This window comes from Chrysemys picta, chromosome 23, assembly GCF_011386835.1.
Source record: "Chrysemys picta bellii isolate R12L10 chromosome 23, ASM1138683v2, whole genome shotgun sequence".
NCBI classification, from domain to species: domain Eukaryota; kingdom Metazoa; phylum Chordata; order Testudines; family Emydidae; genus Chrysemys; species Chrysemys picta.
Window position 1 is genome coordinate 11,383,947 of NC_088813.1, and position 27,300 is coordinate 11,411,246.

General features: G+C 44.9%; 1 protein-coding gene across 2 annotated transcripts; it reads left to right on the forward strand.

The window, feature by feature from the left end:
• LOC101933723 (RH-like protein) lies at window positions 1–26,740 on the forward strand. Of its 2 annotated transcripts, none has more exons than XM_024107657.3 (10): window positions 1–24; window positions 10,493–10,679; window positions 14,453–14,603; window positions 15,503–15,650; window positions 20,391–20,557; window positions 20,911–21,048; window positions 21,276–21,406; window positions 22,555–22,634; window positions 24,476–24,549; window positions 25,149–26,740. In XM_024107657.3, exons 2-10 carry the CDS (start codon window positions 10,618–10,620, stop codon window positions 25,173–25,175), a joined length of 978 nt encoding a protein of 325 aa, XP_023963425.2. In that variant the 5' UTR covers window positions 1–24; window positions 10,493–10,617; the 3' UTR covers window positions 25,176–26,740. The 2 variants fall into 2 exon arrangements, with proteins under 2 accessions (XP_023963425.2, XP_005302114.2); XM_005302057.5 differs by lacking the exon at window positions 1–24 and adding an exon at window positions 6,670–6,942.
• Window positions 26,741–27,300: the final 560 nt, after the last annotated feature.

The window sequence follows — 27,300 nt, forward strand, 5'->3', positions numbered from 1 at the left end:
AGAGCGAAGTCCCAGTGTCCAAAGGTAAGAGGACACAAGGTCCTTTGTCCCGCTCCGTCTGTCTCATAACGCAGACGCCCAGGACGCCGCGTAGCCCTGCCTCTAGAGTGACTGACCGACAGCTTGACCAATCAGCGAGAAGAGAAATCACTGGCGAATGGCAGCTGAGCCGCCCAATCCCTGAGCAGGGAAGGGGGCCCGTCCAGCCCTTCCAACCGTTGGACCAAAGAGGGGACCGTGGCTTATAACAGGCCAATCAAAAAGGGACGGGGACCAGGGCCTGGCCAATCAGAGGTTACCTCCCTTGGCTTGTTGGGCCATAGGACGAGCCTTGAAAGGGTGGCAATTGTCTGGCCAATGGGAGGTCGGCAGGAGTAGGCCTGGCACTAGGGTGGTCTCGTAGGCCTGCCCGGCCAGTAGCGCCACCAGTGTCAGGTGTCAGCTGCTCCTGGGCACCCAGGGGAGCTCGATGCCGGTGCTGAGGGACCCCACCAGCCTGGGGAAGCAGATCAAGGGGGGGCCTCTTGCTCAGTGGTTTGAGCCTTGGCCTGCTCAACCCAGGGTTGTGAGTTCAATCCTTGAGGGGGCCACTTGGGGATCTGGGGCAAAATCAGTACTTGGTCCTGCTAGTGAAGGCAGGGGGCTGGACTTGATGACTTATCAAGGTCCCTTCCAGTTCTAGGAGATAGGATATCTCCATTTATTTATTTATTTAAAACCCGCAGGGGACCTTTCCATTTGTTTGTCTCTTTTTTGAACCTCCTTTCTCTGTCCGGGCAGATTTACAATATCCAGAAGAACTGGACGTGTGGTAACCCTATCCATGGACGTGCCGGGAGCTGAGGGAACCCCCCTTTGGGGGCACTGGGCGTCAGGGCCGGCTTTAGGAAGTGCGGGGCCCGATTCGAACAGTTTTGACGGGGCCCCGACAGGGATGACTAAAAAAAAAAAAAACACGTTAAAAAAAACACGTGGGGCTTGTACTCACCGGCCCGCGCTCCTAGTCTTTGGCGGGTCCTTCACTCACTCCGGGTCTTCGGCGGCACTGAAGGACCCGCTGCCAAAGTGCCGCCAAAGACCCGGAGCGAGTGAAGGACCCGCTGCCAAAGACCTGGAGCGCCGCCGGGTGAGTAAAAATTAAAAAGGTGCCTCTAGCCAGGGAAGGGATTCTCTGCCACTTGCCCCCACTCTGGGCAACCCTGCCACTGGGTGCGGGGCCCTCTTAAGCGCGGGGCCCGATTCGGGGGAATTGGTGGAATTGGCCTAAGGCCGGCCCTGCTGGGCGTGGCAGAGTCAGGCTCGTGCTGAGGCTGGAGATGCTCCGATAATGGTGACAGGCCAAGCGAATAGAGCAATATGGTGTCCCCTGGGATGGGCCTGGCCCACATACTCCTGTTATCTATATGGAGACAAGGTGGGGTAATTACCTTGCCTATTTTATCTCTCTAATATTCTGGGACTGGCACGGCTACACCTTATTTGTACAAGCGTTTCTAGTGCTCCCTAACTGTAACATCTGTGCACCACAATACCCTGATTTCTTTGCAGGATTTGGAAATCACCGGGACTTTCCCAGGATTTACGCTGGGCTGCTCGCATATTGAGACAGGATGTGGGGAGTTCACTAGCAGCTTGGGTAGTATGTCTATATTGAATAAAGAATGAGATGAGAAGGAAGTTATACCAGCATGTAGGATGTGATGCATTAGTTTTCAGATGGGTAAATTCCCAGTCCCCTTTGCTTAGTGCATATGTCTTTCCCTCTTGGCCATTCCATTGTTAACAAGTGTCAAAGATACTAGCAAATCTCTTTTTGCTCTAACCAAACAGACTGGGAGTTGGGATTACTGGGTTCTGTTCCTTGGTCTGGGTCCAATTCTAAGGCCTTGACTGTGAAGTAAGAATGGACTTAAATTCAATTGATACAAAAGACTTCTAAAGCAAAATAAGTGTCCACACAAGCGGGTGTATCAATTTAACTAAATCAGTCTCTAATCTCACAACTTTCTCGTGCAGTCAAGACCTAATTGAAGTCCAGATGCTGCCCTGAGATCTGTCTGGGCAGGTGGCTGGGTGAAGGCGGCTCTCTCTATGGAGCTCCTTGCAGGACTGGGGCTGTACTGTGCATTTTGGGTGAAACTCTTAAATGTTGTGCCTCCGTTTCTCCATCACTAAAATGGAGATGATAATAACATTTGCCTAAGCACTCAGGCATGTTGACTTTGACATCCTTGCGAGAGAAGTGCAAAGTATCACCTTCCCTGTGAGCCTTTCAGTGATCAGTATACAATGTGAGCTCAGTCTGCAGAGAGACTGTCCCCTCCTTCTCCTTTGAGCTGGGAACATTTTCACATAATAGCCAAATCAATTTTAAATCATACATTCAAAATGTTGCCTTTCCTTCCCCCTTGCTTGTCTTTCCCTTCCTGTTCTTCACTTTTACATTCTAGATACTTTACTTTTCTGATTTGACCTCTCCACATCTTTTTCTCTTCACTGTTTTGTTTTGTTTTTTTGTATTCTTTGTCCTTTCTTCTCATCTCTCCCTGCTGCCACTTCTACTCCCATTCTGTTTTGATGGGTCTAGAGTGTGCATGGATCCTCTGTCCTGGTAAAGGTGGCTGATGAGAGCACTTTGGGAGGATTTATGGATGTCAGTGAATTTGCCTGGCTCACCTGCCAAATGTGGGTCAGGTGGTGGCTCTACCCCTGCTAGTTCCTAGTATTTACAATGTACATTTGCCTGCCTGGTATTTTTTTCTTTGCCAGTAGGTGGCTTTCTCCTCATTCATATACACTGCTTCTGTCTCTTGGGCATAGGTATGCAATATTATCACCTGCACCAATTTCACCAAAGAAGAACTTTACACACCTCCAAAATACCCTCAAGCTGCACACTTCCACTCCCCTTCGGAGATGCTATTCCAAGCTGATCTTTTCCGAAACTTTGCAGATTCCATTTTTGTGCTGCTCTTCAGTCTCTTTCAGCACCTCATGTGTAGCAATGAGATGCATAGAGTCTGATCTTGTAAGGTTCTGAGGGCTCTCAGTTCCTGGTGAAGTCTCAGTTTCTCTGATAGCTACTTCTCAAGGAATTGGGTCAAGTGTTAATGAAATTGTAAGATCTTTGTGGCAGGGACCATGTTTTTGTTCTGGGTTTGTACAGTGCGTAGCACAATAGGGTCCTAGTCTGGTCATCCTAATTATGTGGCTAAGAGGCATTGTCTGCTTAACTTTGATTGTAAAATCCTTGAGGTAGGGTCCATCTCATCCACCTCATTCTACAGCACTGAGCGCGTTGATGGCACTCAGTACATAATGTTGCTCCCCTGTTTGACCTGAGCAGTTAGCCAATATTAGGGGTCTTGCAGGTGGTTTCTGTTGGGAGAAGAAATTGATGACAGTATTTTTTTTTATGCACTCCCGATTATTTGTAAAGAGTGTACACTAAGTCCTATTTTCCTGATCAGAGTAAGAATCAAACAGGGAACCATTTCTTTGCTCACAGTTCCAAGCCCCTTTTCAGCAAGCACTTAACCTCAAAGCTCTCTTAGCTTTATCTCAGGGTCATGCTACAAGTGCTTCACTGCTGCCTTCTGTGGTGTTTCAGCTGCCTCTGTTACTCTCACACCCAGGGCCGGCTCTAGGCACCAGCAAAACAAGCTAGTGCTTGGGGCGGCACGTTTTTAGGGGCGGCATGGCCGGTGCCAGAATGCCGCCCCTAAAAATGTGCCCCGGCCGCCCTAGCTCACCTCCGCTGCTGCTGCCACGGCGCGCGAAACAGCTGATTCGCACGCCGCTACTCGCCCTCCCTCCCAGGCTCTCAAACCTGGGAGGGAGGGGGAGACTCCGAGTGGCCGCGGCGCCGCTTCTCCCCCTCCCTCCTAGGCTTGAGAGCCTGGCGGGAGGAGGCAGGGCTGGGGATTTGGGGAAGGGGCGGAGTTGAGGCGGGGCCGGGGGTGGGGTAATTAAATAAGAGGGGGGGCGGCCAAAATTGTTTTTGCTTTGGGCGGCAAAAATCCTAGAGCCGGCCCTGCTCACACCTCTCCAGCAAACAATATCTAGTCACCAGTGAAAAACTTCCACTCAGATAATTCACATTCCTCACTGGTTTTGCAGGTCATCTGTGTTTTGGGTAGTGGCTCCTATTGTTTCAACTATTCCATATGGGAGCTTAATTAATTAATTGTTGCTACCCACCAGCTTCAACATGGTTTCACCCAACCCCCAGCATAAGGGGTGTTAGCTCAGCCAAACTCCAACTTGGATAATTATCATGTTAAGTCTCCTTACATTCCCCTGCAGGACCATTGACTACTAGTATTGTTCTTCGCTTCCCACCCTAAGCTCTTGTGTAACATTGCTGTGCTCTGTTCAACCTTTGCATTTTAGTGGTGGGAGAATTGATTTGCATATGTGTGCCACTAGATTCTTAAGCAGTGTGTAAACCATGGTGGGATCATTTAGGATGAATGACAGTCAGTGGACTCACACCTGTGGAAGTCGTTATTTCACAGTGCATTATTACTATTGGCTCTTGGACTACTGCATAATAAGGTGCAGGTTACTGAAAGATGTGAAAAGCATGTTGCGATTCCAGACTAGTCGATTTGTCCATCCATCACACCCAAACAGTCTTCAACCAAGCAAGGTACAGTGCTCCTTTGTGAAAAAGAATATATTTAAAGTCGGTCGAGAGCTTATAGAAATTTTATTTCTAAAATAGGCAATAATGACCCTCATTTCTAAAGTATTCCTCTTTCCATAATAAATAAAAATAATTAATGGAGATATCCCATCTCTTAGAGCTGGAAAGGACCTTGAAAGGTCATTGAGTCCAGCGCCCTGCCTTTACTAGCAGGACCAAGTACTGATTTTGCCCCAGATCCCCAAGTGACCCCCTCAAGGATTGAGCTCACAACCTTAGGTTTAGCAGACCAACGCTCAAACCACTGAGCTATCCCTCCCCCTGATACTCCAATACTAACAGTGGCTTGTCGGTCTAGGGAAGGCAGTAAGCAAGTCCCTGGATAGAATCGGATCACAAAGCATAAGCGTTCTGGTAGTGACATGTCCTGCCTTTCAGCCAGCTGGTAAACACATCAATCAGGAGTGGTGTTTCGGGAGCAGAGGCTGAACAGATCTCGACATCTGGAGTCTGGCAAGCTTCCTCGTTCTGCTTATCTGAGCCGAACTGCAGCGGGCAGAGGTAGAGCAGCAACAGTGTGTTGCTTTTGGAATGGCCTAGATTGCATAAAATGCTGTCTGCTAACCCTGGTGTTCTCCACCTGGGGGCCACTTTTCCTTGATATATTGCTAAAAGCGAAGGGGGTCCCAGCTAGATGGGAATGCAGGGGCTTTGAGGTGGTCCCACTGTGGAAAAGCAGTTGCAATATGAGAAACGTTACTCGGGTTGTAAGCATTTGGGGGCAGCAACCCTCTGTTTGTTCTCTGCCTTGCCCGATGAGATCCTGGTCCATGATGGGCTCCTAGGCACAATGGTCATAAAATAATAATAATCATTACAAAGGGCTGAAAAGCACTGTATTAGCCCATCTTTTCCCCAGGATAGGGTTTTATATCTCCTGTGAAGGGAGGGTGCATTTCATCTCTTTCCTAACTGTTTTTTTAATGGCCTAATTTTTGTAAGGTTTCATGTAAAGCTTTGTATGTGGGAATTTAGCAGTCGAGCCCTGAAGTCCTTCATGTATCTGTCCCCAGAGAGGGGTACTTCATAAACAACATCGGGGGAAGCTTCCCCCACATGGCCCTGCCACTATGCCTTTAAAGACCACTCTCTTCCTCTAGGGACAGAAAGGGAGCTAGGAATCCAAGACCTCTTTTCTACGACTACATCAGGCCCAGTCGTGCAAGGCATTGAGCACTCCTGCCTTGAGGCGTATTTAAGCCAATTCGCATCTAGCGCTGGATCCAGACTGAATCTGAATTTCCAAAAGATCCGTCGTGTTTGGATCTGGGATTTGGACCTAGATCTGAGGTCAGATTCTCAGCTGCGCCCTAGGCTACAGCTGTGGGAGGGTGGCGGGGGTAGTTCGGGGCTGGCCTGGTTCCTGGCATAGATTACATAGGCACATGACTGCTCTAAATGATGCTAGCTCTGCCAAAGGCTTCCAGCAGCTGGGGATCACCAGGGTTTAGAGATGCTCCAGGCATGTCCCCCTTTCCACAGCCACGCTCTGTACGGTCCAGGAGAGGAGGATGGCATAAGAGGCGCTATGGTAGCTCTACACCACCACAGATTCCCATTCGCTGGTTAGATCCACCAGCTTTTAAGGAGGCTGTTTGCTGGAATATTGGCACAAAGCAACCCTAACTGACTCACAAACTAGGCTCCTGGATCAGAATACTTCCTTCCTCAATATGGGGAGGGGTTCAGATTCAAGGTGACATCCTGGCTCTATTGAAATCAATGGCAAAACTCCCACGTTCCAGTTCATGCCTGTCTTTAATTATAACCCAGCTAACCAATAAGGCCCACCAGCAGTTGGTGTAGCTGGTGAAGCGGGCTCTGACACGCCAGAATTTTACCATTTAAATATACATACTTTTGCACGTCACAGATCTACTTGACTTAACTGATGTTCGTCGCTGCGGGCTTGCACTCCTGACCTGCCTTAGATAAGGAGCTATTCCTTGCTAACGCCTCTTGGGCTTTCTTATCGCATTGAAGTTTTTATTCCCTCCTCACCCCCCACCTTCTTTTGGTTTGAGGTTGGTGGAACGTTCTTATAGAAGAAAAATATTCATGTGTATGTGTTTAACACTAGCGCTAACGTACAATGGGTTCTGACTATCCTCCCAGTCTCCGATGTGGTCTGCCGGGGCTCATACTCTCTTTGGAAACTGCCTTTATCCTCATATTTTGGTTTTGCTTTTCAAGTGAAAGTGGAAGTACGCCAAAAGACCGTGACATCTATCCTGGTAAGTTCGCAAGCCTGTTGTTAAAGGTAGGATTCAGGGTGTGCTTTTATTTGGGTGCATTTGAGCTTGTTTTGAACAGTGCTGTACATCTGACAAATATTATGGGTACTTCCCTTTAAATTAGGGTGACCAGACAGCAAGTGTGAAAAATCGGGACAGGGGATGGGGGGTAATAGGAGCCTATGTAAGAAAAAGACCCAAAAATCGGGACTGTCCCTATAAAATCGGGACATCTGGTCACCCTACTTTAAATACTCTGTTGGCTTGCACCTTCTGCAGTCGTTTACACCAGACCAAAGTGGGTGTCAAATACTACTAAATTGTGTCCTTGTGCTCCCTCACTGGTCTGTATCCACTGTTGTGTCTCATCTTATATGTACATTGTAAGCTCTTTGAGGGGAAAAGACCATCCTGTTCTGTGTTAGTACAGTGCCTAGCACAATGGGTTCAGGTGCAAGACTGGGGATCTTGGAACTATGATCATACAAAAATCATACAAAATTGGGGAGGGATAGCTCAGTGGTTTGAGCATTGGCCTGCTAAACCCAGGGTTGTGAGTTCAATCCTTGAGGGGGCCATTTAGGGATCTGGGGCAAAAAAAAAAAAGTTGTGGATTAGTCCTGCTTTGAGCAGGGGGTTGGACTAGATACCTCCTGAGGTCCCTTCCAACCCTGATAGTCTATGATTCTATGATTGAAATAGTGTGACAGCTAGTAGGAATGGATTAAAATTAGTGGTGAGTCTGAGCAGTGAAGTTCAGAACTTAGATCCAACCTTCCCCAAGGATCTTGGGCTGTTCTAAGCTGGGTCTTGGTTTCTGCCCCTTACTAGGTGAAACTATTAAATAATGGGCTCCATATTAGGCCTTATATTTGTTATCAAATGTGTACTGGCAGGCAAAAGTAGCCCTTTTTCTTATTTAATAATACGCTGGGGATTGTCTTATGGTACCAGACTTTGCTTCTATGTTGTAAGCATTGAATCTTTTGTACACAATCCTGCATCTGAGAAATGTGTTTTTCTACATTTACTGAAGATATATATTAGCAATTATGATAAAACATATATAGCATGTAACCTGTCTAAAGTGGTGCACAAATATTAACCCATTAATCCTCATGACTTCCTTGTAAGGTAGATAGGTAAGTCTTACTACTCCCATTTTACAGATGGGGAAAACTGAAGTGCAGAAAGGGGATGTGACTTGCCCATGGTCATGCACTGAGTTGGGTTCATTTAATATTTTGTATGTGAGTTGCTCAAAAGCCAGAAACTTGCATCCCTCCCTATACGGTTGCTTTAATCCTTGCTATGAAGTGTAGAAACCTGTACATCGACATAAGAATGTACCTATTAGCACATATGCTGGGGCTACCAGGCCTAGGGATACAGAGATTTATACACCGGAGATCTCCTTCCACTTCTCCAGTGGTTCCAGCCTCAGTGTTCATTCTCTTCTCTAGCCATCCTACACATGGCCCATGCCCTTCACCAAACTACAACCTTCTGCTCATTCACAGTCCTTATGACTCACTTCTTCCTGGTGTTCACAATAAGCAAATCAATAATCATTAATAATTATTCGTTAAAAAAACATACACTTTCAATTCACTGCCCAGAAGATGCACATGCCATGTGCTCTTACTGCTGTTAGCTGTGACGCTCTGAGTACTTTTCCCAGGCATGAAGAAGACCTCTCTGTCATTTGAAAGCTCGTCTCTTTCGTCAACAGAAGTTAGTCCAATAAGATATTACCTCACCCACCTTGTCTCTCTAATATCCTGGGGCCAACACAGCCACAACACTCTTGTAACCCTAGTCCTTTTTCCCCTCCATGTTTGCTTCTCTCATTCACTCCGTCCCATCTAAAATCACATTGTAAGTTCTTCAGAGTAGGCACCATGTCTTTCTGGTGAAGTGCCTAGAAGGTTTTTGGATGCTGTAAAATTATGGCACAGAGAGAGCAATCTAAGGCCCAGGGGCGGCTATATGTTCTTTGCCGCCCCAAGCACGGCAGTCAGGCTGCCTTCGGTGGCGTTTCTGCGGGAGGGCCGCCGGTCACGTGGATTTGATGGCGGCTCTGTGGGTGATGTGCCGGTCCCGCGCCTTTGGCGTATCCGCCGCCGAATTATCGCCGAAGCCGTGGGACCAGCAGATCTTCTGGCATCCTCACGGCGACCGGCTTGCCGCCCCAGGCACGCGCTTGCTGCGCTGGTGCCTGGAGCCGCTGCTGCTAAAGCCTGATGCAGCAAACGTTTATGTGTCTGAGTAATTCAATGTATTGGCTTCGATGAAACTACTCATTTGTGTAAATGTCTGCAGAATCAAGGGTTTCAGAGCAGTAGCCGTGTTAGTCTGTATCAGCAAAAACAACGAGTCCTTGGCGCACCTTAGAGACTAACAAATCTTTTTTGTGAGGACCTTTCACCGGAATATTACAAATTCTATGGCATAACGTTTGGCCCCTTTTAGTAGTCACTTTGAATTTGTACATCAAAAAACAGGCTTGAGATGTTTCAGGGAAGACTAAGGGGGCTGGGTGTGTGTGGTTGGTGTGTGTATGTGTAAGGTGGGGTTTAAAATCAACAAGGAGCAGACACACTGCCTGTGCCTTGATAAGGGAACTCTGTTCCAAAGAAACATTTCTTAGCAGACAGAGTTGCAGTAGAGAGAAGTTCTGCTTAGCTGACTAATACAGCACTCCTCCTGTAATGGTGAAAATAGGGCAATCAGCCCACTTTGAAAAGGAGAGTGTCATTGCTTTCAAAATGAAGCGAGACAAGACTCTCTGCAGATCTCGGCCCAAATTGGTTCTCGGTTACTTCTGTGCCAATCCTGCTGATTTGGTTTTGTGTAACGGAGAACAGAATGTGGCCTTTTGGTTTTACTGACTGACTGCAAGGGATCATTTGAAAGCAATTACCAGTGCTCTCATAAACATATTACTGCCTCTGTCTTTCATTGTGCTTATAAACATCTTCACATTTTCGTAACACTTAGTTTGCAATCTAAATAGACAAGACAGAGAGAAGATGGGAGGGGAAACAGAGGCACAGAGCGGGGAAGTGGAAGCCTAAGGTCACACAGCAGGTCAAAGACAGTCAGGATTAAAACCCAGAATTCCCGAGTCCCAGTCCAGTGCCTCATTGTCTAGACCGTACTACCGCCCAGCCTCCGTTCCCAGCTCTTCTGATCTTGGGCAAGACACTAAACCTTCTTGTGCCTCACGTCCTCATTTGAAAAATTACGATAAGACCTCCCTTACAGAGGGTGGGGAGCAGTATGGATTAATTGCCCCCTGATAAATAGTGCTCTTGAAATGCACTGTTATTATTTTATATCTCCTTTCCTGTCCCAACTTGATGGTCTCTCCTCCATCCTTCAGTCCAGCACGGTCTTGCACCACCCTCCTTTTCCACCAGAATGTATGCGGATAACTCTGAGACAGTTATTAATTGTCAGCAGGTTTATTGACCACTGCTGTGGTGTTAACCTGGAGTCTGGTCTGCATTGATAACTTGACTGATTTATCGGTTTCTCTGCCATGCAGCATTTCAAGATGTCAACGTCCTGGTGATTTTTGGATTTGGCTTCCTCCTGTCCTTCACGAAAAGATATGGATTTAGCAGCACTGGATTCAACCTGCTAATTGCCGCACTTGGAGTTCAGTGGGCTATGCTCGTGGAAGGATTTTTGTTTAGTTCCACAGCAGCAAAAGTGAAAATCAGCCTGCACAGGTAATTCATACATCCTAGAATGGATCATTTACTCTTAATGTAGCATCTCTGAGTGCTGTGGCTAAGGTAATTTTTCCTGTTTTTTTGGTATATTTACCCAGCAGCACCGTCACACTGGCAGGACTTTTTGTTATTTCATGGTTGGCTTTGTAATTTTAACTGCATTTTGCCATCTGTTGATCTAGTTACCTTTCTTCTATGGCTCCATTACCATAGCATCTGAGTGCCTCAGAGTCTTTAACCTCACAACGCCCCTGTGAGGTAGAGAGGTGTGGCTTTATCCCCATTTTATGGCTGGGGAACTGAAGCTCAGAGTGAGTGTATCAAATCATAGACTATCAGGGTTGGAAGGGACCTCAGGAGGTCATCTAGTCCAACCCCCTGCTCAAAACAGGGCCAATCCCCAGACAGATTTTTGCCCCAGATCCCTTAATGGCCCCCTCAAGGATAGAGCTCATAACCCTGGGTTTAACAGGCCAATGCTCAAACCACCAAGCTATGCCTCTCCATTGGTCTATCTGGCTTGTTATCCAACTTCCTGTCCTACCCATAAGCAATCACACAGCTTGTCCATATACTCCATTGTCTTACCTCTAGCAGTGGCCAATACCATCATACTGCACATTGTACATTCAAGGGAAATATTCCTCCCAGTTCCTTGAGGAGCTCAATTTATATTGCTATCATTGTTTTAACTTGTAGCTACATATGTTGTTAATGGTCATAGAATTCATGACCTTTGCTCTTTTCTTAATGGATATCCTCTACCTTTTCCTCCCCCTCCCCCAAACAAAACAAAATCCGGCATCCATTAGCTAGTTATTGAGCATTGATTGAATTGTGGAATACTACTGCTGTTTATAGTATATGGCAGGGGTGGCCAACCTGTGACTCTGGAGCCACATGTGGCTCTTCAGAAGTTAATATGCGGCTCCTTGTATAGGCACCGACTCCGGGGCTGGAGGTACAGGTGCCAACTTTCCAATGTGCCGGGGGGCCCATCTGCTCAACCCCTGGCTCTGCCACAGGCCCTGCCCCCACTCCACCCCTTACCATGCCCTCCCCTGAGCCTGCAGTACCCTCGCTTCTCCCCCTCCCCTCAGTGCCTCCTGCATGCCACGAAACAGCAGATCAGGAGGTGCGGGGAGGGGCTGATCAGTGGGACTGCTGGTGGGCGGGAGGCGCTGGGAGTGGGGGGGGGAAGCTGATGGTGGGGGCTGCTGACGTATTACTGTGGCTTTTTACCAATGTACGTTGCCAAATTCTGGCTCCTCCTCAGGCTGGCCACCCCGGTATATGGCAAAGGCATTTACAGTTCCAACATCTCATCTACTGTTAAGTGTAAGAAGACTCCATTGGCAATCACAACACATGGCCAGGATACAAGCAAAATGTCAGCTACTAACTGGTACTGATTGGGTAGTATAACTATGGAACTACAGGTAGCTACCTCTCTCCCTCTTTCCTAGACAGGAAAGGAATGGTTTTGTGCCAGAGTCACCCAATTGGGAGTCAGGAGATTTGTGGTTCATCCCCCCATTTCTGCCCCAACCATTCTGTGTGATCCCGAGCAAATCATTTACCCTCCCCCCCGTGCCTCAGTTTCCCCATCTATACCCAACTCAGTTGGGAGGCTTAATTCATGAATGTTTGTAAAAAACTTTGCGGTCTTAGGATGGAATGTGCTGTAGAAGAGGCAAGCATAAATATATTCCTTCTGCTGCTGCAGCCAAATTCATTGAGTGTTGTTAGGACATCAGAGGTAAATCACCACCTCCATTCTGCTTTTTAAAAGCCTTTAAGTGTTCTTGTCATAGATTCATTTCTTGTTATATCCTTTACAGCCTTAATAATTTTGTTACGTGTATCTAAAAATGTGAAGGCACTGGGAGCAGCACAACAAACTGCCGAGACCTTTCCTAACTGTTCTCATTTGCTCAATGCCTTCGTCTTGATTTTTGGCTTTGTTGAATTACAGCCCCGTTATTAGATATGTAGCAATAACTACTGTTTGGCAGTACAGCAAGAGTTTCTGACAGGCGCTAACTAAAGTGGGATTTTGCGGGCTATGACCTGTTGGAAGATCTTGCAGGAAGTTGGCCAAAAGGTGTCATCACAAGACTCATGCTGATGGCTCAGGGGATTGGTTCACAAGATAAGGAATCCTGAAGTGCTAGGCTGGTGGGGATTTTTTCAACAATTGGGAGGGGGAGAGGGGGGGTTGGTGAAAAATGCAGATTTGTCAAAAACAAAGCTGTTCGCAAAACAGGGCTAAGTTGGATGAATTTTCTGACTTAAAAAAAGGTTGGGGAATTTTTTTCCTAACTCATCAAAATTTAAAAATTCTTGTTTTTTTGCCCTGAAATGACTTTTTTCATTTAGAAATTCAAGCTAATTTGACTGAAAAAAAGAAGAAAATGTTCAAATGGAAACAAAATGTTTCACAATTATCACAACAAAATGTTCTGCTTGACCTGAAATGGGGCGGGGGCAGGAGGGTGGGAGAAGGGGGGTTTTCAGTTCATGACTATCTTGAGCTTTTGACCTTGCCCCAGTTTGAGACAGGACTTTTTTTTCTTTTTTCTTTTTTGAACTATTGAAAATATTTGCAGGATGAGAAAACCGTTTCCCAGCCAGCTCTGGCCTAGGTCTGTAGCGACTGAAGTTGTTATCATGTGACAGTCATTTTGGGGTCCCCGGGTGAAATGAGACTGGTAGTTTGAGAGGAGTCTACAGTCACAAAAGTCATCCTCATAAATGACAACTTTAATGGCAGACCCAGAAGAGAGACCAAGGCCACAGAGACTGAATTCCCCATAATCCCTACAAGTGACCTCTTCTGGTCAGGGTTAAGACACGTTGGCAGGGCGATGTGAAAGCAACTGGATTGCTAGACAGTCTGGTCTGCGCAGCTCCCAGGCCAGTACCTTTCAGAAGCACTATGTTTCCTTAAATAAAAATCATCTCCTGCCCCAGCTGTGCGTGCTGCACACACAAGAAAATTGTCTGCAACTACAGAGCAATATGCTCGTAGATGATTTTTCCATCAGAAGTAAGACAAAATCTTTACCTTTGCAGGGACAATTTTTAGGATTTTCAGCACGTTCTTTCTCATGGCAAGAGGCAGGAGAAGCAGCTAATTGAAATTCCAGAATATTGTAAAGGTCAAGAACAGCCCAGAACACATCTATAAATTACAGTGTGTCTGAGTCATTAACATCCCTTGTTTCCTTGATAGAAACTGCAAGGAGGACAAAATGGTGGACAGCCTTTTAGGAAGTGGGGAAAGGGAAAGAATTCATTCTGTGTGAGGACTGTAGGGACCTCAGAATGCCTTGTGCAGAGAGACCGGTGTGATCTAGTGGTTGGGGCACAGGTTGGGGAGCCAGAAATTCCAGAGCTCCAATCCTAGCTCTGACATTAGCTCCCTTTGTGGCTTTCAACAAGCCACTAAGGCCACATTTTCCAAAAGTGACTTCTGATGTAGGGTGTCTCAGTTCAGCTTGAGGCACCTTGGGGTTGGTGGTCAGTAGTGCTGAGCTTCTGTTGACTTCAGTCGGAGTTCTGTGTGCTTAGTACTTTTGAAAATTGGGCCCAGAGTATCTCATGTTGACACCCCAAATGGGAGGCCACTTTTGAAAATGCTGCCCTTCAATCTCTGTGTCTTGGTTTACCCAGCTGTAAAATGGGGATCAGTCTGGAACAGTGCTGCCTACTAATGACTCTTGTTTGGTTCAATTAGTTTCACAATTAACTTTCTCCTTTTTTTAAAGCGTATTAAAGGCCAGTATAAGTGTAACTGCTGTTTTAATCTCAGCTGGAGCTCTTCTGGGCAAAGCTAACCCTATTCAGTTGATTTGGATGGCGATGGTGGAGGTGGCAGCTTTCAGTACGAGCAGATGGATCAATGTAAAATTCCTGAAGGTAGGTAACCACATTATCATATGCGTGGGAAAAGGCTTTGGGGGGTTTAAACAAACCTTTGTTTTCCTTTGGAAACATTCCCCTTTGCTGGTCTGATATTGACGCTAGACTGATAGTCAGATCTAGGCTGGTTTGCTTTGGGCCTGATCCTGCAGTTTATTGCATGCATGCAGCTGCCACTGAAATGAATGGGAGTTTGCATGTGGAAGGGCTACGTGGCTGGGGATTCTACTTGTGTCTCACTCTGTTTACAGCACCTTCTCTCTGGCCTTCTGCACCTCACCTCTTCTCCTCTCTATCCCAGCCAACACGCTCCTGCTTTCTTTCCTGCTGCTCTGATCACATCTTCTTCCAGTCTCTTCAGTGGCTTCTTTCCTTTTGCATTAAGTTAAAGCTCCTTCAAGGCTCTGCCCCAACTTCCACGTGGCCCGTCTTACTCCCACTTCAGGTTCCTGCCTAGCCCTCCCTTTGGTTCCTTCACCCATCAAATAAATAATAGTAATCATAATAATGAATTGTCCCCTTTGCTCCCTCATTCATGCTGCCCACCATGCTTGGAGCAGCCTTCCACACCCCATCCACCAATCCCTTCTTCCTTCTAACCATCTGCTTCTGGGAAGCATTTTTCCAGCCTGAGGGTATCTACACATCTCCTTGCATTAGAACTGGTACCAGTGTATTTTATTTGTCTGAATTAGACTGCAGGTTCCTTGGAGCAGGGACCATGTATTTTTCTGAGCTGCAAAAAGTACTGTGTGTACTAAGTTCTCATGAACATTATATATGAGGGTGCCTATGAAGGACACTATATAAGTAACTGAGCTACAAGTCTCTGTACGCATCAAGGGGACCCAATGACATCTTGATACCCAGGAATGGAATATCTTTGTTGGCTGCAGGTTGAGGAACACACAAGCTTGATGCATGTTCACATATTTGGAACCTACTTTGGCTTGGCAGTCTCCTGGTGGCTGTACCATTCTTCACTGAGTGAAAGGGTTGAAAAGGAAAAGTCTAATCCGATATCTGATTTGTTTTCAATGCTGGGTAAGACATTTACTTGAACGTCTCAGTCTGTGGTGGCCAGTGGGATGAATGACTTTGGGGACTGGGAAGGGGGCATAGAATCTTTTACTGCAAAGTTGAAAGTTCGAATACAGCCCAGTGACCAAAAGTTGTTACCATCAGATGGTAATGAGTTGGTGAGTCTCAGCTCCGTTCTTAGGCTGATGGACCCCATCATGTAAACCACCAGTGCAGTGGCACTGAGCGGGTCTCTTCTTGGCAGATGCAGCAGAAAGGCCAAGGCAGGTAAACTGTTCTCTCACCTCTACAGGTGGCCGTTTTGCACTGATTTAACCATATTGGCAGGGGCAGTGTCATTATTAATATTTATATTGCCGCAGGGCCCAGAGGCCCCAAGCAGGATCAAGGCCGCATTGTCCTAGGTACTGTATAAACACTTACAAAGACTAGAATCAAAAGAGAAGAAGCAGATAAAGGGTGGGGGGAAAAGATACATCACACATGCAAAATGCTCAGGGTAAGGAGCATTTTCTTCTTCTTTTTTTTAAAGAAATGATATTTGTTTCCATATTATTTTGATTTATATTACAAAGCTGGTCCTGCCATGATCTGTGCTGTGCCCTTGTCTCCACGGAGAATGTAAGTTCCCAGGTCTGTCAATTTGGCATCTTGTGCCAGCACTAAATTAATTTAATAGTTAAAAGAAACAACATTGAAATAGAGGCATTGATTTCTGTGGCTAAAATCAAGTGAATACTTATCTAACCTATCACTGTGACGTGTGAGCGCCCGAGTCCTTTATTAGGAGCTATGTTCTGCCCGAATGGAGTGAATGTTCTATGCCGAATGTCTCCTCTGATCCCAGTAGATGGCATTGGTTCTAGCGCTCGCTACTTTTGGCTGTACACCCCAAGATCTGCTGTCAGTGGGAGGGGCTGATTCTGGGTGTTTGCTGGAACCTCACCAGGGCTCGTTGGCACATGTCTAATGAAACCTGGCAGCCTTCACCCAATGTAAAAAAGGAAAAATTAAATGCTCGTCTTGCTGAGTCCCCAGAGCTCTGGCTCTGCTGTATAATTCAAAGCAATTGGTATTTTAATCTAACTCATCAAGACACTGTTAAGTCTTCATTATGATTTTAGTGCCAGCTCGCTACCCCCAAGTGCTCGCTATCTAAAGTAATTATGTCTTCATGAATAATTCCTGAAAGCAACTCGGAGGTAGTGCAGACGCTCACAAATGAACCACCAAACAAGCAATTTCATAATGTGTCCAAGGCTACCCAGTGCCTAGATCCTCCCAGAAATTCAGGGCTGAATTATGAACACTTACAACTCATAAGAATAGCCTCATTGCAGTTATTGGGATTACTCTTGCAAGTAACTACTTTGCCAGTGGGAATAAGGGATTCACAATCTGGATCCTTCTTTCCAGCCCCACTCCTGCCATAGACCATGAATTGCCATAGTGCGAAATACCTCTAGTCCTGTGTCTTGTCTATCACAGTGACTTGTGATAGATCCGTCTAAGGAAGATGTAAAACCTCCTATTGCGCAACATTGCGCCATGCTGGAAAAGGACGTTTGTTTCTTCCTGAGCCCCAACTGGTGGTTAATTTATACCCTGAAGCATGAAGACTAATAATCTTTATCCTTGACAGTGTATCTGCAGATATGATTCGTATATGAATGAAATTCAACCCTCCATAAGACCTCTACACCACCTAAGTTTCACATAAGCTTTCAAAATAGAGCTTAAGTGGGACATAAACGTTGTAGGTTGTGTGCTGCACAAGAGTGAATGTCACACACATGTGATTTGCTTCTGTAATAATACAGTACTTTGTTTTCAAAACACAGTAGAAATATTAACCAATCTCCTGCAGTTGTGAGTTCCATAGGTAAATGATATGAGTATTGCCACCTAGGGTGGCATGGGGAGAATGGAGGGAGCAGCCTTGAAGGCGTAATATCCCTCTAAACATTTACGTTATTTACTGTTGCCTGGAGAACAGAAAAGTGGGAAGGGGGAAAGATACAAATGGGAGGAGAGAGGGAGGGATAAATAATTGGGACGGAGGAACTTGGGACCTTTTGGACACAGACTATCCAATAACAACCTTGAGCGAGACTCTAGTTATTTCATGGGCATAAGGGTGACTGTTGCCTAGTCTCTGCTGACTTCACTTCAGAGATAATCTTGCCAGTCTTTTGCATGCAGGCTGTAGCAGATTATAAGTGCCCCAGCACCTGTCGTCTCTGAGAAATCGAGTACTGGGATGTGAGATAAAGTAACGCATCCACTTGACTCCAAATGTTAGTTACCAGTGGGTGACTGACGGCATCCCAAATGTGTTTTTAGGGATGTGCTCAAAGCACAGACTGTAACAAACTGCAACCATCATCTGCCTTGCTGCTTGTACAAGGGGAAGGTTCCAGGGCTCAAGATTAAGGGCAAAAAGTCATCCTGCAACTGACAGCCCTTGCTGTCATTTTCTTCCAGAAAATGAAAGAAACATGTCCTGACTCTACAGAATAGACTAGACCAGGAGGTCTCCGTAGGGATGAACTCTGTGATAAGTGCAGCTTATGTCAGTTTCCCAAGGGATATGCCAAATGGAAATTATACTGCGCTTATGGAAAAGAAGCAGCTTGGAACATGATCTGCCCAGATAATATCACTTTGTTGGGAAGCCTGTTAGTTTTTCAGAGCATATCAAGGTCACTGTGCCTGAAATCCTCTGTGTGCGCCATGGGATCATCCTTTCAGTCATTCAACAGGCAGGAGGACCTAAAGTGAGCAGCAAAAGCATCTAGGGACTTTAAAGAGCCTCAACCCTGGAGACCCAAGCTCATGCAAAGGTGACTGCTGTCAGCAGAGACTAACTAGCGTGTTTTCACAGGGACATACCGCACCCTGGAAACCTGCGTGTTTTAGTTATTGATTTTAATGAGAGCGCTTGAAGTTTTGCTATGAGGTGAATAGCATGTGGAATTAACTCTATATAATTCAAGCACACAGTAGAACATTAATTATCGAGTCTGCCTCAGAGTCCCCTCGGCAGTAGAGGTGGGGGAAGAGAAGATAAATCATAGCTTATCTTTAATACAGCCTATATCCCTAAATAGTCCAGCATAGATACAAAACTCCTGGGAGCAAAGCTGTGCCCTGAAATGTTCAATATATAAACTAGTGTGAATGCACCTGCTGCCCTCTACTGGATGGATTCAGATCTGTATGTGTATGAGAGAGAGAGAGAGAGAGGTTATGTTGTCCTCTGGTGGCTGGCCCACAGAGGGTAAGAGCCTTATTTGCTGGTGACTGGGGCCTGTTATTTACTCCTGGGGGAATTCTGCACCAGAATTTAAAAATTCTGCACACAATATTTTAAAGTTCTGCAAAATTCAGTATATTTTGTCAAAATAGCACAATATAATCATGCTCCTGCTGAGAGCCGCAGCTGCCCGGGGCTGACGGTGGGAGCCCCAGTTGCCCGTGCCAGGCGTGGGCTGGAATGCTGGGGGAAATCACAAATTCTGCAGGGAAAAAAATAAAATTCTGTGGGAAACATAAATTCTGCATTGCGCACCAGCACAGAATTCCCGCAGGAGTAGTTTATTGGAGCAGAAGGACCCAATGTTTAGTCTCACTATTTACTGAAAAGTCTGTGGCCATGGTATTTTTCCAGGTCCACACTGTTTAACAGGAATGCTAATTGCTCTACTAGATCCACTTACTAGAATGGTGGATATTCAAAAAAAAATAAGTCTCAAGTCTTTTATCTAAAACAAAACAGAAACCCCATTTCTCCACCAAGCGGACAAAGCAAGACAACAGAAGTGCAAGCTTCTTTGTGCTAGCCTAGAAGAACCACCACCACTGGGGGGAGAGGGGAGTTCAGGCTCCATGGTTCAGGTAGTTCTCTGCATCTCTGCTGAACCTGTCAGGAAGGGAGCCAGCTAGTATCAGTTGTGCTGGTGTTCTGATACCCCTACATGAAAGACATTCTGAACATAGCCATGTTCTTTATTTTGGTCAGTACCACATCAGCTGTGTGACCAGCATGCGGTACAGCAGTAAGAGGACTTGGGAGGTTTTGGCCAAGGACGTCAGTGCAAATCCCTGCTGTTTCAGCAAAGGCCCTGGACCCTTTTGGGCCTCATGTTCAGAGGTGCTGAATGCTCCCATTGACTTCACTGTAGTTGTGGTTACTGTGTACTTCAGAAACCAGGCCCCTAATGCCCATGCAAAACAGACAGGGTGCTGGTTTTAAAGGTCTCACCTGAAAGGACCATGCACAGTAAATTGCCTGCTGCACAAACATACTTCTTCCGGATGAAAGGCAGAATCATTCCCATTGATATTAGAATCTGTGTTTCCAGGGAGCACAGGTATTGCAAAGCTGATGCTTAAGGACCATGAGAGATGATGAGCATCTCCTGCATTGAGGGCCCTCAGCTCTTCTCAGGAGGCTCTTGGCTCTTTGAAGGATCAGGCCCTTCCCAGCTAAGTCCCCCGTCTGGGTGCATGTTTATTCCATGGTTACTGTTGAGATGTGCAATGCAGGACTGCTGGGGAGGCTCCAACTGTAGTGACGGTTGGGGGCTGTCAGAATGGTGGAGTCCCATCAGCTGGTTCCCAATGTGGGTATTGCAGTGGATGCACTCTGTGTGATTTAGAACCCGCCAGCAGAAACAGCATGGGGTGGACCCACTGGGTTTGTGAGCATTCTAATGAGGACTGCGTCTCTTTGTCTGCCAGGCACTCTCTTTCTGTGGATGTTCTGGCCAAGTTTCAACTCTGTGCTAATCGTGGATCTGAAGGAAAAGCGGAACGCGATCTGCAACACGTACTATGCCATCGCTGTGAGTGCTGTGGCTGCTTTTGCACTGTCATCCTTGAGCAGCAGGAATGGAAAAATCAGGATGGTAAGAGGAGAGCAAAGATCGCTTTGCTGAGAGACCTAGATTTTTGTTAATCTCTTTAGCAATATATTGAAAGTAAAACGGCTAATAAGCTAAAACAACACTAGCTCCTCAACAGGTTGATGATCTCTTGTCCCCGAGCAAATAGGATTGAAGATGTTAACTGGCTATCGTGCTGCAAGGGTGAAATTCACCCCCTATGCAGAGGGCCAGTTATACTCCAATTAGATCCCACTTAAGCCCTCAAAGTAGGTCTTAAGTAGTGCATGGATGTTCTGTTGCAGCAGGGTGAATTTAATCCAGTGGGTGCCATATCACTGTGTGTGTGAATTGACTTTGGTGATGTTAATCCACAGATCCACATCCATCATGCAGCACTAGCAGGAGGGGTTGCTCTTGGTTTCTCAGCTCCCATTATTCCACATCCGTGTATTGCCATGATTTTGGGTCTGCTTGCCAGCATGGTCGCAGTACTGGGATCTCACTGTTTACAGGTAATGTCCGAAACCCCAAATCCTGTCACGCACATTTGTGTGAGGTTTTACACGCTAAGAAATAGCACATGTAGAGAGTTTATAGCCAGGACTCCTGGGTTCTGTTGCCTAGTATGTGGGACTGAGAGCGAGGAGACCTGCATTCTATTTTGGGATGTGTGGCTGAAGAACTTTTCTGCTCAGTAAATACGTTCATCTCTGTATTTCTAAAACGTTTCCCTCCCCAGACATATTTGAACTCGGTGCTCAAGATTCATGACACCTGTGGCGTCCATTACACTTTTGGGTTGCCTGGATTGCTTGGAGCGATAGTCCATGTCATTCTCTTCATAATAATCAAGAGGGCCAGTTTATCAAGGTAGGTTGATCCTTTTTAGTAAGTATCATGTTTAGCTAATTGTTAATGTATTGTGCTAGAACTCAGTTTTAGATCACACATGCAGTATGCAGATAGCTCTGCATGGCCACTGTAGATTAACCCCCTTAATAACAATCAAGGACCAGATCCCAAAGCCCATTAAAGTCAATGGAAAGGCTCTCGTTGACTTCAGTGGGCTTTGGCTCAGGCCCTCAACAATTAATTTTGAGTGCTGGATTGCTAAGTGGGTGATGTAGACTGCATTGGGGGCGCGGAAATGAGAGCAGAGATTAAGTGGAAGTGAGACTGAACTGGGATCTGAAGGTGAGCCAGGAACAGCTTTGAATTGATGATAAAGACAGGAAGCCATTGAAGAGGTCTGAGGGTTCAGGTGATGTGAATCCTTCCAAATGGCGACTTTTGATTGACACTGCATATGTCAGGGAATCTTGCATATTAAAACTGGCAGTAAAAGGCAAAATATTTTTTTAAAGAGGTAATACATATATGTGGGTGCTCAGCACCTCTCCGGATCAGGCTGTGACTGCTGTGTAGTAGACCCACATCAGAGGAGAGGGTGCCAATTCAGGGGTAAAACTAGACAGGACAGAGTGCTGGAGAACGTACTTGGTGGACCACTTTGCACTAGTAGGGGGAGTGAGGGGAGGACTAAATGTCCCAGTAGCTCTTTTAGATCTGATCCACAATTGATCCAGTCAGACAGACCTTTATTCCTTCAGAGTCCACTGACTTCATTAGGACGCTGTGTGGGTAGATCAGATTACAGGATTGGGGTTGTACATGGTCAAATTCTGCCCTCTAATGTACGCACTCAACTTCTATTCAAGTTGCTGGGCTTTGCAAGCATGTAGCGGGCAAAATTTGGCCTTAGGTTTCTGTATTAGTCTTTGGTCCGGTAGGGTGTGTTGAACCTTTCAAATGAAACTGTACAATAATGTAATGATTAAAAACAAGTTTGAATTATGTGATTCTTCAGTTAGCGAAAAGTTGCCATGATGCATATATTCAAGCAGACACATGCATAACCTTACTGTGTAACTCGGAGTCTGTAAGTGGCAAAAATTCTAGGAATATTTTTCACTACAGTCCCTTGCTTTGTGTGAAAGGTTTTTGTTTTTCATTTTCAGCCTGGGTTATCTAGCCTTGATTGAAGTTGGCTCTTTCATGTTGACGACTGCTATAGGTTTGGGAACAGGTTTCATTACAGGTCAGTATGGGAAAGCTCTTTGCAATAGCTTCGTTCTGATCGTTGTAAGAGTAGGTGGTATGCGATTCTATTACATCAGCTGTCACATCAGTGTTCACTGGCTTATTGCATCTCTTGGCACCTAGATACTGTGGTGACTGATGTACTAAAAATATACATGTAGGTAGATGACTTGCTACTGTAGAAAAAGCTGTAGGAAGTACTGAGTGATGAAGCTTCTTTCAGTTGCAGCAGAAAGGGGTATGTTCAGCAGGACCAAAACAATAGCATCATTCCTATGCTTGCCAAGGTTATTTTTAACTGATGCTTCACCAGCAGCCTCCAGGTTTCAGATAGGAGAAGGGCTAGGATGGACATCTTTATATGCGGAATATTGCCTTAGTGACAGTAAAAATATATGGAGACTGTTTTCCACTCACTGAGTAAGATGCTGATTTACAGCAGCTGAGGATAGCTCCCCTGAAGGTAATAGTAGATTTTTACACCAGTTGAGGATCTAGTCATCTGGTTCTAGATCCTGGATCATCTCTCTCTCTGGTGGGATTATGGCAGTTGCAATATTTTCTACAGCTATTTGCTCCTGCTTCAGTTCAGTGAAAGAAACTGCATATTGGAACCTCTGTTCCAGTACCGTTCTCTAAAATGAGTGTTTCAGCCTATAATTAATATGTAACTCCTGTGCATGCTCAAATGTAATTACGAGGTTGGGCTAATCAAGCAAACTTTTAAGTATCTACTTCATCTCACTGAAAGACATGGGGAAAAAACATAAACAAACATTCTGTGTTGATCCAATCATTTAATGAGCTGGGTGTTTACATCTGAAATCTCAAGTTAACAGTGCTCATAAGACTGTTTGCTTAATGTGTCTGGGTAGCTTTTCATATGAAAAGTTAATGATCATTTAGTTTATCCTGAAAATCTGGCACGCTGTTCACTTGGCTTTAATACATAAGTGTTAATTTTTAATAATTAAGGCCTCACTTCTGCAGGCAGAATCTTTTGCCCCCATGGAGGTCACCTGAAATTCAAAGGGGCTCTGTATTTGTAGGGTCAGCCCAGACTAATCAGCTTGCAGGATCAGGACCTAAGACATTTTTTACATGCTTTGCTTTGGATCTCATGCGTTCACTGTTTGAAGATGACTGAAGGCTGGGGAAGGGTCCAGGTAATCCTACAGAGAGAAAGTAATAGCTGGCTTTTCTGGAAACATGGTTTTCTCCCCAAATTATGTCAATCTTAAAGTATCTGCTGGCTAAACTACAATGCTGCATGATGGATTTAGAATCAAATATATTGCTTGTGAGGAACATTGTCTCACCTCCATGTGCTAAAGAGCGAAAAATATTCTGCGGAACATTTTATAATTTGTACAGGATTAGGAAATCTTTCTAGATTGTTTGGAATTGTGTATCAAATTATTCTGAACCGGGTATGTCCTGTATAGAGATGCACACAAACCCCACATTCAAATCCAGACCTGAGTATCTCCAAAGTTTGTGGGTTGGTTTCCAACCCAAGGTTTTGGTTAGGCCCATTATATGTATTAGAGACAGCAGCAAGGCTGGAGGACAATCCAGATAATTCTATTTTGCCAATATATTTTAGTCTATTAATTAGCAACATAAAGGGGTTCAAAAGCGTTTAAAAATAAGACAAGTGGTATTATCTTTATCTGACATTCACCCCTGCAGAAAGATTTCCACACAGGAAAGATTTGTGGGGGCATGGTTGTGATTCTGATTTCATATTTAGCTCTGCATTATATTGTGATATGTGGCTAATAAATATAATATTTACAAACAGCCCCTCCCACCCACATGTATCATTTTTAAACACAGGTTTCATTTTAAATTTCAAACTATGGAAGACGCTGCCTGCATCAAAGTACTTTGATGACCAAGCTTTTTGGGAGGTAAGATTTCAATTTAAAGGGTGTGTGTGTGTGTGTGTGTGTGTGTGTGTGTGTGTACGTACAGCCCATGCCACCATGAAGCTCTGATCTTGGTATGGATTTCTAGGTGCTAAAACAATACCAAGAATAACCATATTTCATGATAGTTTTTGAATGTCCTGGTCTAAATAGATTAACTATTTTGAGACTGGACGGTATAAATATATACCGACTTTGGATAGAATTTCAAAGTTCCTAAGGAAACTGGGTGTCCAAATAGCCTAGGTGGCTTTGAAAATCCTAACCTTTGCTTTTGTGCAGAACTCCCACAGAGATCAATGAGAGCAGGGTCAGCTCCTATATGCGTTTGGCATTAAATAAGAAAAGCTCTTAAGCATATGCTTACATCAATCCCTATTCAGGACAGCACCTAAACATAGGACCAACTTTAAGCATGTGATTAAATGCTGTCTGGAATAAAATTGCTTTCCTGAATCTGGTTCCTAAAGGAGAGCCGGCTAGAATATGGTTTCACATTGTTTTATATAGCCTTTATTTATTTATTTATTTATTTATTTTGCGTAAGATGTTCTGTTACAGAAATATTTCTGCATTCACAGTTTCCCCATTTGGCTTACGGATTTTGAACAGAGGGACCAGACCAAAATTACAGAAGATTAGACCAAGATAAAGAAAACATTTCCTATTCTCTGCTATAGAAAATTAATTGGCATGAGGGGGAAGAAAAGGTTAAATATCACTCCTGAATTTCAAAATGAAGAAACATTATTGCATTAGGCTGCTTTCAAGTCTTATTAAACGATACAGTATGTAAAGTCACAGGTAAAATAGTTCATTCAGCTTTTCTGCAAAGTCTTGCCTTCAACATTTTCTTTGGTAAATTACATACAATGGATCCATCCAGCTTTGACAGCTTATCCTTTTAAGATGCTTCCCGATTTTAATGAAGGGAGATATTTGTAACTCCTATTTTGAAAGTCAAAAAATAATCATGAACATTAAGGGCTTGATTCTGCAGGCGCTGAGCATGCTGGTTCTGATCCAGCAAAACACTTCAGCATGCGCGTATTTTTAAGCACAAGGAATCCCACTGAGGTTCATGTTCAGGAGATGCTTGAGTGCTTTGCTGGATTGGGGCCAGCATGCTCAGCACCTTGCAGGCTCAAAACCTCAATTAGTTGATTAATTAAAGAAAATCCGTAGCTGCTTTGGTTTAGGCCAGCTGCTCTGACAATTCAAATGGTAAGAAACTGAAGTGTGAAGTGGAATTGAAAATAAAAGGCTTGACCCTGCAACTCCAACTCATGTGAGCAGTGCCCCTGAAGCCAATGGCATTACTTGTGCAGGGTTGCAGCAGCTGACCCAGAGTACTCAATCCTGAGAAGTGGGGAGTTCTAAGTACTCAGCTCTTCAAAGGGTCAGGTCCACCGTGGATATTTGAGCAGCACTCTTTACTGTACTGAAGTGACTAAGTGCCTCTTGTTCACGTTAGTAGTCCCATTGAGCTGAATGGGGCTAATTATGTGAGTAAGGGGCTTGAAACATAGTGCCCATAATGTGTAACACAGACAGGATTGGTCACAGGCTTAATTAATTATAAACCAGTTTCTAAATGGCTTTATCCTGGTTGAATGTTATTTAAATCTTACTATTTGAATAATGTTTTACCTTTAAACACTTGTTTAAGGAAACAATGTAAAAAACCTGGCGCTGTGGGAGTGAATATTAATGAACAAACTTTATTTTGTATTTTAAAGGGCCACAGTCAATATGAAAAAAATCAGTTGGTCTGAAAATGTTGTATATACTATAATTAAAAGTAATGCTTAATAGTATTGCCATCTGATGGCATTTAAAGCCCTAGTTCTGCAGAGACTTCAGTAGGTCACCACAAGGGCCTGCCTGCATGGAACTCAGGATCAGGGTCTTAGTATATAGTTAGCCCTAATGCTGTAAGGGACTCTGTGCAAGCAGATTCCTGTACCCACATGGAGCTCCTTGTAGGATTGAGGCCTTAGTCACTGATCTCTAGATCCTTAGAAGGTGTTTAGGCATGTGCCCACCCTGGATTTCAATGAGTGAGGCAACTAGATACCTTTTAAGCATCTGGGCAGAGTTTCTCCTTCATTTCAGAATGTTTGTCTCACTCACAGCTTTTCAATTGCCTACGTTAATAAAGAAATTGCAAGTATCGGTTGTCTTTAATCAGAGTACACTTGCTTGAAAATAAAGCAAACGGGCAATAATCTGCCATAACAGATGATCTTCTTTGATACAAGAAGAAACTTATCCTGTCCTTGATCCATTAGTTCTAAAGGGAAATGGAGTGTTACTTTTCTCATTACGCCATTGGCAATATCAAAAGAGTTTCTGGGAGAGGAAGTGCTATTGTTCTATATTTCTGAGTCACGAGATGATCGCTGACCTGCTTATTTCTAGAGCCCGGCCCGCCTACAGAAATTTGGCTCTGGATCGGAGCTGCAATCTGCAAAGATGGTAAACAATACAGCCACATCTGTGTCTCTGCATGTAGATAGCTGTGGATATTTGCAGGGCTCTAATTCCATCAAATGTTCACAGACCTCCCCTTAAAACAGAGAGGAGCTGAATCTATGCAATTACTTGAGTCCATGAAGCTTAGTATGGGACCAGAACATAGAGCATGTATAGAATATAACCAATATAGTTGCCTCATCTCAGTGTTACCTAGCAGTTATACTTATTTCCCTCCTAATAAGTGTCCAAGATTCC